This window comes from Thalassophryne amazonica, chromosome 6 (assembly GCF_902500255.1).
Source record: "Thalassophryne amazonica chromosome 6, fThaAma1.1, whole genome shotgun sequence".
Lineage (NCBI taxonomy): Eukaryota > Metazoa > Chordata > Actinopteri > Batrachoidiformes > Batrachoididae > Thalassophryne > Thalassophryne amazonica.
In genome coordinates this window covers 27,269,536-27,283,749 of record NC_047108.1, presented here as the reverse complement: position 1 = coordinate 27,283,749, position 14,214 = coordinate 27,269,536, and the positions used below count along the sequence as shown (strand labels likewise).

Genomic DNA, 14,214 nt, shown 5'->3' with positions numbered 1-14,214 from the left:
CTCATCACCACCAGTAATCTCGTCCGTGAAAGCCTCAGCGCACACAGCGGTCGCTACGCAGACGGAGCTGCCCGGACCCTCAGCATCGTTCAGCACGAATCTCTCAGCGGCTCTAGTCGATTCCGTTTCTGCACTCCCCACGTTGGCCTCATCTTCATTATCGTCAGAAACTTTCACAGCTCGCTCACTCTCTCTTCCCCCAGCAGCCGGCTCTGCTTCCGCGTGCGACGCGGTCACTCCGCTGGGGACGCCGTGCATAGCTGCTCTTTCTGTGACGTCAGCTGAGGGTTTACCAGGACATCCTGTTTCATCATCGCTGGCTGTCAACTCAGCCTCCACGTGTTTCGCTGCAGAATTACCCTCAGCAGCAGCTGAACAGATCTTCTCACGCTCGGCGGTGGACACACCAGCGGCGGCTCCAGAGGGGGTCGCCGCCCGCACAGTGCTGCTGCTCCGGATCTTTGGCTGCTTTCACCAACATACATCCATGAGCAGCTGCAGCCATCCACAGCGCCTGTTCACGGAACAAACTTGAAGAACATTAACTGTTGGACAGTTAGTGATTTTTCTTTTTTCGCCTGGTTTATGATTTGTTTTCATGCCTGTCATTCCATGAGAAATCTGTGTAAAACGCCATGTTTAAACTTGAAATGGCTTTCTCACGAGCCTGTTACAGATCTGTTCAAAGCACAACGTCTGATCCTGAAACGGCGTTCTTGTAAATTTGTTGGGACTCTATTTAAAGCGGCACTATTGAATCTAAGAAGGCTCTCTGATACATGTCTTAAGAAATTGATCATTCCTGTGTACTTCCTGTTGTGCTTCAGAATTGTATCATTCGGTAGATCTCCCTCAGGAAGTAGTTGTCATTTAGGCAGTTTTAATGATACCCAGGCTATGTCAAGACTTTCATACTGGTTCCAAGATTGGTTAGTCCACTTTAATGTTGCTCATAACACGTTATGGCAAATCCTCCCATGTTTGCAATCTGTGTGGCAAGAAACTGTCCAAAAGATCTTTTTATTTGGTGAAGTCTCTTCCAAATGGCCAGGTAGCAACTCACAAGAGGGGCTAAATTATTTGTGGATTTGGAGTTTGCACAGGTGTGCTTCATTTCATCTGCCTTTCAGTTATTTCAGTGGGTCTCTATATGAGTCAGTAAAGCCTCTGTTGAATTCATTAATTCATTGTATCCTGTATTTGTTGGAATGTGTTGCTAGCTGGGGGTGGGGTTTTAGGATAAGGTTCGGCTATCCTTTTCATTGGGTTTGTGGACTCTTTTGGGCACTGATAATTACTCTGTTTCTATGGGTTCTCCGCTTGGTGTATTTCCCCTTTAAGCAGCTGATTCCTTCATCGTTTGGTTCCAGGTGTTTCGGCCCTGTGTCAATCCGGTTTTGTACCCGACTCCGCCTCTGTGCCCAGTATTCCCCATGGTCGGGCCATTGACACTAGCAGGTACTGTAAAAAGCCTCATGGTCGGCCTCCTGACCCAATCTCAGGCCGATCATCCGTCTCGGCCATGCACCAGGTAACGCCATTCGGCCGGCCTCCTGCTTATGGTTGTCGCCCTGTTTTCTTCCCGTTTGTGCCATGGCCCGTTTTTGGCCGGGTTGCCGTTATCCGTGGGGTCTCATGTCATGCGGTCCTCCTGGTTGTCACCCGGGTCCCTGTGTGCCCGCCTCCTTGGTGTTTCCCTCGCCGCCCTCCCAGTGTTGGTTTCTTTTGCGTTGGCGGTCCGGTGACCGCCTCTTGGGGGGAGGGTACTGTCAGGGACTGGGCCTGGTCAGGGCACTAAGCCCTTGATTTTCCTCTTTTCATGGTTTCCCGTCTGCTGCAGCTTTAATTTATTACTATTTATTTTCATCATGACTTATTCTGTCATGTTTTTCTTGTCACTTTGTTCTTGTTACTATTCACTAGTCATATTATTTTCATCATATGGTTATTCTCAGTTCTGTTTTTGTTACTTTCATCATGTGTTTATTCTACGTTCTAATTTTGCTTTGTCACTTTCCTTGTTACATTTATATTCAGATCATGTTCCTTTCTATTAATCTGTGTTTTCATAGTTGATCATTTAGTTATTATTTGCTCTTTTATGCTGTTCTCATTTCTGTTTGCAATTTGTCTGGTTTTGTTTCGAATCTACTTAGAGTTTATGTCTGCCTGTTTCAGTATTAGTTCTGTCATGGTGTTTAATTTCTTATTATTCTCTGAACAGTTTTATCTAGTTTATCTCCGGTCTGCTTTTCTGTCTTGATTAAGTCTGTCTCGCCAGTTCATGTTTAGTCTAGTCTCTTGTTCATGTCTGATTCCTGTTCACGGAAATATAATTCAGTTTTGTTTTGGCCTCTTGTTCCCACTTCACATCCTGCACCTGCTTTCATGTCCTTGTCTCACATCCAGTTATTTATGTTCACTTAACATGTCTCACGCCCAGTCATTTATTTTCACTTCACATCCTGCACCTGTCATGTTTTTCTTTCACTCACTCCCGCTCTTGCACCTACTCACACATCTTTGTCTGTTTCATCACCCCACTCTGTCTTCCTGCCTTCACTATCTTGTCTCATGCCTATCTCTGTTCACTAACCACACCCCCTTCTTGATTGTTCCTTCACGTGCACCTAGTTAACTCCTGTCTTATTTAATCTCCACCCAGCCACCACACCCTTGCTCGTTTGTTGTCTTTGTACACTCACCAGTGCTTTGTCTAGTCCTGTTTTTGCCGTGTATCCAGATCCTGCCTTGTGTTTTTTGACTGCGCCTTTTGCCTTGCCCATGATGACTGTGTCTGCTCGTGCCTTTGAACCCTGCTTGCCCATGACTGCGTTTTTGCCTGACCCTGTTTGTGCTTCTGCCTCGCCAACTGATCACCTGTGTACCGAACCAGAGCCTGAATTAAAGACCATGAGTACTTCTACATCCAGTAGTCCGAGAGTTTGCATTTTGGGTCCAAACACTTCGGGTGCCTGGCCCCCGCCGGGCGTGACACCCATGTTGTTTGTATTTGGTCCAGAGTTTAGACACAGCTGACTGTGAACAACCAACATCTTTTGCAACATTGCGTGATGATTTACCCTCTTTTAAGAGTTTGATAATCCTCTCCTTTCTTTCAATTGACATCTTTCATGTTGGAGCCATGATTCATTTCAGTCCACTTGGTGCAACAGCTCTCCAAGGTGTGATCACTCCTTTTTAGATGCAGACTAACGAGCAGATCTGATTTGATGCAGGTGTTAGTTTTGGGGATGAAAATTTACAGGGTGATTCCATAATTTATGTTGTGAGGCTGGGCGTGCCTGGCTGTCTTTTGTATCTGTCTTCTGTTTCTGTCTTTTGTTTTTCCTTCCAGGTGGCACGCGTTTAGGACTGAGTGGCTGTGTGGCTGAGTTACCAGGACCTCACCCTGATCACCTGAGGCTGATCATGTGCAGCTCGTCAGGACTCACAGCTGTGGTGCATCTACACGGATTGGAGTATGGTGTCATTTAAGTCTGGAGTACACAGTGTGTATTTGCCAGAGACTCGACCTTGTGACCAGACGGGAAAGATCGTCGTCTTGAGAGCCATCTCATCATCACGGATGCAGAGAACGTCCAGGTTTGATGCATGGTCTGTGAAAGAGGAGGGGGTGAGGTCTCACGCTCGTCAGCACACTTCCTGAGGTACGTTAGGTTTTGTGACTAACATAAGTACAGTCAGTAAATGTGGTGTCCCTCACACCTTATTATATTGAGCTGTTATGTTAGTCGTTTAATCAGCTTCCACTGCAGTTGAGTAATGTGAACTGGGTGTTCCATGCCTGCAGAGAGGGAAGCTGATTAGTGATTAAGCCAGGAAGTGTTTGCTGTTTATGTACACCTTTGAGCGGTCTCTCTGTGTGTGGAGTGTGGACTCACATGATGGTTTCTTCTTTCACAGACTCGGTTTGTCGCGGCCACCTGGGGGGTGTCGGCGGGGTCCTTGGGTCCGAACTGTTTCTGGCTCCGGACCGTTTGTGCAGCTGGGAGTGCACCGTAAATCCACCACGCCAGACCGCGCACTCATTTGTTGTCTTTTTTTCACATCACTGTTATGTCATTAAATTTTGTTATCCTTTGTACCGTGCTCTGCTTATTTTATACTGGGTCCTTCAAACGCTGGTCGGTTCTCCGTCCTGCGTCCGACACATAACAATTTATTCCTCAGAATTGAGTGAGTCCATATTTTTTTTCCCTCTGCTTGGTCTAAAAAAGTAACCGTTACTGACTGCCACAATTATTTTTCCTGATTTCTTATAGTGTTTCTTAAAGCCAGAAAGTTGCCATTTGAAATGACTTTAGTTTTGTGTCATGTCTGTGATCTGCTTTTTTTCTACAAAATTAAACAACTGAATGAACATTCTCCGAGGCCGGTGATTCCATAATTATTGCCAGGGGTTGTATACTAAACATTTCTGGGGAGAAACCTGCTGTAGGGATGGTGCCTGGTTTCCTCCAAATATGACACCTGGCCAGAGTCAAGTTGTCTCATAAGACCAGAGAATTTTGTTTCCCGTGGTCTGAGAACCTTTTCACAAATTCTAGTAGGGCTGCTATGTACATTTTACTAAGGAGCGGCTTCCATGTGGCCACTCTACCATATAGGCCTGATTGGTGGATTACTGCAGAGATGGTTGTCCTTCTGGAATGTTCTCCTCTCTCCACAGAGGAATGCTGGAGCTCTAACAGGGTGCCCATGAGGTTCTTGGTCACCTCCCTGACTAAGGCCCTTATCCCCTGATCGCTCATTTTAGACAGGTGGTCAGCTAGGAACAGTCCTGGTGGATCCGAACTTCTTCCATTTATGGATGATGGAGGCCACTCTGTTCACTGGGACCTTCAAAGCAGCAGAAATGTTTCTGCACCCTTCTCCAGAGTTGGGCCTCAAGACGGAGGTCTCGGAGGTCTACAAACAATTCCCTTGACTTCATGCTTGGTTTGTGCTCTGACATGCACTGTCAACTGTGGGACCTTATATGTAGACAGGTGGGTGATGCACCTGAGTTCAATTTTGAGTTTCATAGCAAAGGCTGTGAATACTTATGTACATGTGTTTTCTTAGGGTTTTTTATTATTATTTATGGATTCACTGTATGTGCAGGTTATCAAAGTAGTGCTAAATCAAGGCATGTTCCATGAACGGCATGCACAGTCCACTGCTATGTATTCTGTTTGTGAGCAGACTTTGTCTGCACTGCAAGGAGCTTGGCTGCAGGTTTTTTTCTTTTTTTTTTCCTCCTGCCTGCTGCTCAGAGAGAACATCAAAAGTGAGTGTGCGCTGAGCCCCCACAGAAAACAGAATGTTACCATCTTCGGGTTAAACAAAACTGTGAATCAGACAAAACATTATTTTGTGATTGTTTCACAGCAGTTACGCTGGAAAACACAAATAAACAGGAACACGTTGTACAAAGCTTCTTCTTTGGTCTTTTTCTTGCTGCACGGGTGCTCGTGTTGTGTGATTCATGATCTTATTAATCAGTCTGCTAAAATATGACTACGCTCCTCAAGTCCAATCCAAGCCCCCTACTAGATCATTTGCCGTGAAGGGGGGGGGGGGGGGAGCTGTAGGTAGGGATGGCGGAGGAGAGAGACTACAGGCCAAGGCAGCATGCAGGATTTGATTTAATGATGCCCCTCTATAGAAAAAAAACCCAAAGAATATAAATTAGTACTCATAATAAGCTGTGGATACCATACAGGAAAGGTAAATGGGTTGTATTCAATTATACACTGAATTTCAACATCAAAATTCACTGACTGAATGGGGACACAATCACATGACAAGGGGACTCCAAATGTTTTACCCTATTGGGTTCTGGGGACGCCAAAATTACAAACCCAAAATTGAACCCTGTTTCAAGTGTCAATCAAAATTCTGACAAAGCGGTTGAGTGGGATGCAAGAGATTTTCAAATTTCAAAGTAGGCCATGATTTGCGTCATTTTTGGAATGCTACAATAATCAACTGCTGTGTTCCACGATTTTGGAAAAAAACTGACGAAGTATTTTTTCTGCAATATATACAATATGCTGGACAGTAGAAGCACATATAGACAGACATATTGATACTCTCACAAATACGTAAAGCCAATTAACTATTTCCAATAAGCAAATTGCACATTACTAATGTGCATGTGCAAACTATGTGCCTCACTCTGATTTGGCTACCAAAGCCAGGTAGTGTGATTATGTTTGTATTATGGGAAACCTGTAGCTTTAACTTTGTTTGAACCTTAAGCCTTAAATTCAAGTGAAGTGTAAACATGACAGGTGCACACTGAGCTATTATCGACTGTGCAAACAGTTATTATACACTTGAAAGGTAGTGTAAAAGCCAGAGTAATATTCATAATTGTGAGCACAAAGATCCAGAATGCCATCCTTGTAGCCCTTGCAGAGCCACATTAAGAGTGCTCACTTGTCATTTTCAATGAAATATTCACCATTATACAAGTATAACGGCTGAGTGGACCCTTGTGATTTGATTGGTGCTTTGTATGTCACATGACATGGATTAATTCATCCCATTTGTGTTGCATTGCATTCAGAGTGCGGCTTGTTTCCATTTACAGTGCAAATTTGGTTCCATACGTTTGGTACCATTGCACTCTCATGTGCACGCGCACATACATGGCCTCGTGCACACGCGCACGTGATCACGCATACACAAGTGCGCACGAGTATGCGTGCATGCGCACACACGTTCGTATGTGCATACTCGTGCACGCGCACACATACTCGTGCACATCGCAAACCGTGCGCGCCCACGCATGCTCATGCACATGCACCCACACGTACGTACGCACACACAAAACCAATCCACTGCGCTGCCTGGAGGTTGTTAGCAGGAAGAGAGAACAAAAGCTGGACTCATTTTTGACGTGATTTTTTAATTTATTTATTTTTTTGCTGCACTGAGGACGTATACAGTCTTATTTTTGTTGTTCACACACGCACAAGCGCCGACCAGGTTGCGTGTGTGTAAGATACAGACACATACAAAACAAATCTACTGTGCTGCCTGTTAGCAGGAAGAGAAAGAAAACCTGGACTCATTTCTGATGTGACTTTTTTTTTTTGCTGCACTGAAGAGGTACAACTGGATCGAGCCAGTTGCGTGGGCGCGCGCACGGGACAGCAACACGATGATTTGATTGAGTTAACTGATGCTGCTACACACACACACACACACAAAATCCACTCCCCTGTAAGCTGTCTGGCTGCATGAAGAGCTGCTAACATGAAACACTGATGTGATTTTTGGCTGAACTGAGGAACTACACAAAGTCTTTTTTTTTTTTTTTTTATGGAAGTCCGAAGTCAGTGCACAGCATCACTGGACTAGACGTCACAGTGGAACACCATAATGTAAGTCCCTTATCTGTTGTTTATAAATTAATAAAATATCAAATGACAAGGATCTATTTTAGCCGTTATATAAAACAAATAATGAACGTTTTTACATTCTTTCAATGGTACGAATATTTAATTCGGTGAAAGCTGGAACATACCATTCAACTCAGCCTCATTGAATGGTATGTTCCAGCTTTCACCTCATGAAATATTTCTACCATTGAACTCATAAACATTCATTATTTGTATAATATCTGCATACATGCATGGGTGCCACATTTTACACCAGTATTTCTGCCAATCCATCCATCTATCAATTTCAGTGGGTCGGGTGTAACGACTCAGTGAGGAAATCCTCACTGTATGCTAAGGCAATGAACACAGAGAATTCGGCACTTAAAGTCATTTAATCTGCACAGATCACACATGTTTATATTGTATTCTGTCATCTTTACCATGTTTACACAGGTTCAGTTGGTAGTCAATATTTTATCCAATCCCACAATGCACCTCACAGCACAACTCGCATATTAAGCTAGCCTGCATGTCTTTGGAAGTGGGAAGGCACCGGAGCACCCCGGGGGAACCCATGTGAACATGGGAAGAACATGCAAAGTCCACAAAGAAAACTATTAAGCATTTTGTTACAAATAGTTAACACAGCTGCAGGACATGTGTGCAGAGGATGCAAATAAAGTGCAAAAGACAAGAAGAATTAAACGTGACACTACCAGGAACCCATTATCTTCCAGTACCAACATATTCCAGAACTGCAGCGTACTTGGAGTCTCCAGAAGTACAAGGTGTTCAGTGATCAGGGACATGGCCAAGGTAAGGAATTCTAAAAACACAAATACCACTGAAGAAGACTCAAAAGGTGAGATGTCAAGAATGAGTGAAGAAATATCTAAAGACATGTTTTTCAAAGGTTTTATGGACAAATGCAATGGCAGTGGCTAGCATGGAAGGGCCCATGGCTGAATCACAAATGAACAGAGTGTTCCACTTCAAGTCAGATGGCAGCAAATTGGAGGAGTACCACCGGCATGGGCTGCTATCGGGATTGAAATGCTTAGATCATTGTTAAAACCTGGGAAAAGCTACCCTGGTGAAAGCAGGTTCTGGACAGTTTTTGATGGCAACAACCAAAAATAGGAAAACATATTTGAAATCTGTCAAAAAGTAAAATAATTACTTCAGAATACTTGAATGTCAGAACTAAATTCTGTGACAGGGTGATTCTTTAACTACGGGCACTACTGGCCTTGTAAATGTAATTTCCACCACACCATTGCCTTACAATATAAACCGCCTTGGGGCAACTGTTTGTTGTGATTTGGCGCTATATACATGTGCTCTGATGTTACTGTTTATCTCCATAGAAACTACCCACGCAACCTTTCATACAAACTTTTTAAAGGGACATTATTGTTGTGGTGGAAATTACGGCAATAGTGTGGGACAACTACATTTCGTTTAAAAAAATCACAACAGTTGTATGACATTGAATACCCCAATTATGTTTTGATTATTTTACTGATATTTTATTCAGAGATATTTTAAAACATTAGAAAAAACATTTGTTTACTATTCATTTTTATCATTGAAGATCATAAGTCTGGGTGTGGGACAAGCACAAAACAGCAATATTTGCATATAATGATGCTGAAAAAAGGTGAAAAAGTCATCATAGACTACTAGGACAAATTTCTTAAAACACTTTCATTGTAAAGATAACTATAAAAGTGTGAAATTTCCCCTTTTTTCTTTTTTTCATAAAATATGATCAAGGGACATAAAAGTGCCCGTAGTCTAAGAATCACCCGACAAGCATGGTAATCTACTACAATACTTCAAAAGAGGTGACAAAAGCTCATCTCTCTTTTGTTGTGTCCAGGGTGGCTACTTCAAGAATTGTGAAAAACAGCAGTTTTGAATCAAAGTCTTTGACTTTGATTGTAACAATTTAAGAGAGGTCTGATTCTTTGAGTTTGATATAAACATGGACTATTTGACAACAAACATCAGTTTCACTTGGTCATGCAGAGGAGACACACCTGCTGTCAAACACCTCAAATATATTGTGCTGCCATCATCATTTACAATTAGTTTTCAATAGGTTGAAAGTGGAATTTAGGGGGGTTTTTGTTGTTGTTTTTTTTTTTTTTCAGAAGATACTTTCTTCTTCTAAAAAAAAGTCTGCATCATTCCAGAAGACCATGATTTAGGCTGTACAATGCTCCATCACATATATCCAAATACTCCACTGCTCGGCTCCCCAGCACAACTGACTTAACCCCTATTGAGAACTTCTGGGCCCTTCTTAATTGTGTGACTTACACTGAGGAGAAACAATACACTTCTTTGAAGAGCATTTATGAGGCTGTTCATCATATTTTTGGGGTGGTTTGTTCACAGGAACACAAATTAATTGATAACCCTAAAATGACCATAAGTGTGAGTGAGTGTGTGAGTGTGTTTCTCTGTCTGAATGTGGCCATGTGATAGACCGGCAGCATCTCCAAGGTGTGCCCCACCTCTCGCCCAATGACCACTGTGATAGGCTCCACTTCCCCGGTGACCATTAACCGGAATAAGAGGGTACTGAAAATAAATGAATGAATGGATTCTGCTAAGAGACAATTTAATAAAATAGCATTTCATCATCATATCTTTGAGGCTGGGCTTGTTGTGTGGTTGCCACATGAGGCACATGTTTCCAACAACCTCCTTGCCTGGAATTTACTTCCCACAGGCACAAATAAACACGAGATGTTTTCCACAGCTTGCAGTTAACTTGACCTGCACAGCCTGCATGCCACTCAGTAGCAACATAATATGTGCACCCAAGAACCTTTAAATGGTTGGAAATTGTGTTATATCAGGCAGACATCTTTAGTCAACTAATCATGAAAGATGCCATTTGTGGAATTTTTTTTATTCCATTAAGCAACAAAGAACTTGTCTTGTTGATTGATTTAATTGAAGAGGGGAAGATCTCTTCCCAAGATGCATGACCACTATGTAGTCTGTTAAATGACATGATTTACAACAATTAAAAAAAGATCGCAGGGCAGTTTCAATTTATGTGTTCATTGATTGTCTGACAGAAAAAAAATCCACACATTTTAATAAGAACATTCCTATTTTTCTGCACACTTCAGACACTCAAATTGGTTTTAAACCAATGTGTAGCAAGAATAACCTGATTTAAACTGCTTATTAAATGTGTTAAACTGTCTTAAACCAGATCATGAGTTACTGTGTTTGACAATGATATACAGTACATACATACATACATACATATTTAATAAAATATCTTAAACTGGGCATATTCTGTCAAAACTAGATAAAATAATTTGGTTTTACATTTGATATAATGTTCTAGACTGAACAGAGATGGACTATAAACGGCTTATAAATGAGTGTGTCATTGTTTTGTTTAACTGGCTAATAAACCAGGGGTAATTATTTTAAATTGGGAATTGAATTAAATCAAATTGATGCTGACTGGGGCAGCATGGTGGCTTAGTGGTTAGCACCGCTGCTTCACATCAAGAAGGTTGAGATCACTACTCCCTTTTTTTGTGGAGTTTGCATGTTCTTTCCGTGTTTGTGAGGGTTCCCTCCAGGTGCTCCGGCTTCCCCCATATCAAATAACATATAGGTTAGGTGAACTGCTAACTTTAAAACTGTCCGTACGTGTGAATGTATTTATCTGTCTATATGTCACCCTGCGATAGATTGGAGTCCTGTCCAGGGTGTACCCTGCGTCATACCATATGACTCCTGGGATAGGCTCTGGCACCACCCACCTCCGTGGCCCTTAATTGGAGTAAGCGGATGTAGAAGATGGATGGATGGATGGATGATCTTAACTGGTTGTTAATAAGACTGAATATCCTTGGATTATGAGCTATTGATTCAACAGAACAATCTGCAGAAGCCGGCTAAGGTTCCGATTCAGTATGAGAGATATAACAGTCTAATTGTTAGTTGTAGCCCTCTGTTCAACCTTCACATGCCATAAAATCATAGATTCAAACTGACAATTTTATTTTATTTACTGATGGACATTCTAAGACTCTAGATGTTTTGTTTCAGATGGAACCTATGTTTTGAAAATTCAAAGAAAAAGAGGAATCTGAACAGTTTGTGTTCCTAATTAATGAAAATCAATGAATGCTATGAAACAATGGATTCTGTTTGTGTGAAAGTGTGGTGGGGCCTCTGGATGACAATAAACATTCCGTGTTTTCAGCCTGACAGCAGCACATCACATGGAAATTTAATGAAAGGGAGAAGAGGTTTGAGTCGATGACAGCAGTGAGCACTCATTCCACATCATGTCATAAAGTGAAATCCTGAGCATGGAAATCGGTTTCTCAGATCCCCTCAGCGGTCTGTCTGAAGATGAGGCACCTTCATGTCTTTCACACGACTGTCTGTATGACAGCTGTCTGGGGAGGTCAGTCCTACAGTGTGTAGTGTGGGTGTCCGAGCTGCAAATGTACAAGAATTAGTCACCCAGAGGGGACGAGGACCAGCAAGCAGGTGGCCAGCAAATCCTGCTGCTGGGCAATTAATGTCATTAGCTCCAAATCCCTTTTCCGCTAAATAAAGCTGAGTTTTATTTTTATTTTCGTGTTTCCTAACGGTTCCACAGGATGCTTCTACCCCCCACCCCATCCCCAACTGCTTCAGGGCTTTCTTATTACACATTTATTACTTTAGAAGGTAACACTGTTGTGTAACATCTCCCCTGCTCTCTGGCTCAGGTCCTTCCGTCAACAAGAGAACAAACTCTCAAAAAAGTGCACTTTAATACGCTTGCAGAGAAAGACAGCCGCACATCAACACTTTAATTATTACCGCACGCTGCGCGCGCGGGCTCACAGGGCGCGTGAGCCGCTTGCGCCGTGCTGTTGGCGACACCTAGCGGGCAAAATGTTGAACATTTTCATTAAAATTTCCGTTTAAAAAAAATATAAAAAGATAAAACATGTAGAAAATAATCCGCCTCCTTCTAGCGGAGGTGAATCCTTTTTAGAAACTTTGGCTGCGTTTAAAATGCGTTTTTCTCAGCGTTAACGTCATGACCAGTTCCAGCGCACTCTGACAACTTGCTGTGGCGTCGATTAGAAAGCTATAAAATGTCAACATGTTGACCAGCACAGCGTCAAACAAAACCAGCGCAGAGATACAGCGCACATCTTTTTGAATGCCAGGCTTACCTGCGTGCGACACCCCGTTTTATCCACATTTCTTTTCCTCTTTTCTTTTTTTTTTTTTTTTGGTCGTCCGCCGAATCCGCCTCAGATCTCCAGGTGTCCTCCCATCGAGGTGCGTCTCCTCCAAAGTGCGAGTCCGATAAAAATGCTCAGGTGACGGACCTTACTCCGAACATGGTTATCCTTCAGCGTGGCGCACATCCGAATTCCTTCAGCCGAGCGCCGCGTCCCGCCGCAGGTCCGTAAGTTGGCCGTCACTTTCCCGAATGGCGACAGTCGGCTCACTTCAAAGACGAGCAGTGCGCGCGTGCGGGCGCACAGGTGAGCTTGAAAGGGCGCGGAAAACTTTACACAAACCGACGAAGACTTGCGCCGCGGAGAGAAGAAAACAAGAAGGCATGTGGAGCGCATCCGTGTGGTGGAAATGACAGCGCACCTTCCGCTCCTGCTGGAAAAAAAGAAAGAAAAAAAAAAACCTGGGGGTGGGGGGGTGAGGATGTTCGGTGGTGCGAAGTGCGGAGGAGACAGGTCAGCGCCGTCAGGAGGTCCTCGTTATCTCCTCACATCTCCGGGAGAGTGTGAGGAGGCGCAAAAGTGGTCGAAAATAGGCTGAAGTGGGGGGAAAAAAAGATGAAGGAAGGAGTAAAGGAGGATCCAGGAGGAAGGTGATAGAGAGTAGAATGACAGCGGAGAGGAGGCTGCTGCTTCGTCTCCTCCCGCTGCTGCTCCTCTTCTCTCACGGAGACGAACGACCTGCCCGCTGAGCCGCACGCCGCCGTGACGTCACGTTTAAGTCGATATGTCATGTGCTGATGTGTCTGCCGTCATGTGTGCGCACCTTGCGTGTGAGCGCCACATGTTTGCTAGTCATCAAGTGAAAACAGCTGATGGCCGCGTTTACATTCCCAGCTGAAGTTACCCCAAACTCTGCTTGGTTCCGTCCTCCTCACAGACGCACAGCGGGAAAAAAACGGGGAGAAATCTGCCCGGTTTTGAGCATGACGTCACACACAAGAAGCAAGGGCTGTTGTTTTTATTTACTGGTATTCTGCTTTAATTTTACATACTTTTCCTTTGTTTTCCACATCCCAGCTGTACAATAGTGACTGGTGCTGCCCATTTTGACACAAATCAGATATAAATAAAATAACTATTGAATATGAATATGTTGCCTAAAGCGTTTGTATTGCAAATAAAGTGAAATCATACTGCTGCATTTTCTGAATTGTTTTTCTTAACGGTTGCCAAATTCAAGTTGATGTGTATAAACTCGCACCACGCTTTTTACACAGCAAATAAGGTTTTTCTGTCAGTGGGAAAAAAAACAACAAATACAGGCTAATAAGTTATGAATAGAATTTTATGCAGTGGAAAATAAAGGCATAATTAAATAATCCCTCCAAATAAGGTGGATGGAACCAGCCATTGTGATAAACAGCTTGCATCTGTGTGAGCCAATCAGAAGCAAAGAGCTCTCCAGCCAATGGAATGGAGTCACTCACTGTTGATTATAGGACTTTTTGTCCTTTGGATTGAAGCTGGCCACCAGCCAACCCAAAACTGTTACAATGTGTTCACATTACCAGCTGAAGTATAAGACT

The 14,214-nt window shown here is 43.2% G+C and overlaps 1 protein-coding gene across 1 annotated transcript in view; it reads right to left on the bottom strand.

Annotated features, from left to right (window-relative positions):
* ajap1 (adherens junctions associated protein 1) overlaps window positions 1–13,024 on the bottom strand; it is a 366,102-nt gene extending 353,078 nt beyond the window's left edge. The window contains exon 1 of the mRNA XM_034171908.1: window positions 12,617–13,024. Within this exon, the coding sequence (XP_034027799.1) occupies window positions 12,617–12,645 (29 nt within the window). The 5' untranslated portion in view covers window positions 12,646–13,024. The remainder of the gene's footprint in view (window positions 1–12,616) is intronic.
* Between the last annotated feature and the right edge of the window lie 1,190 nt (window positions 13,025–14,214).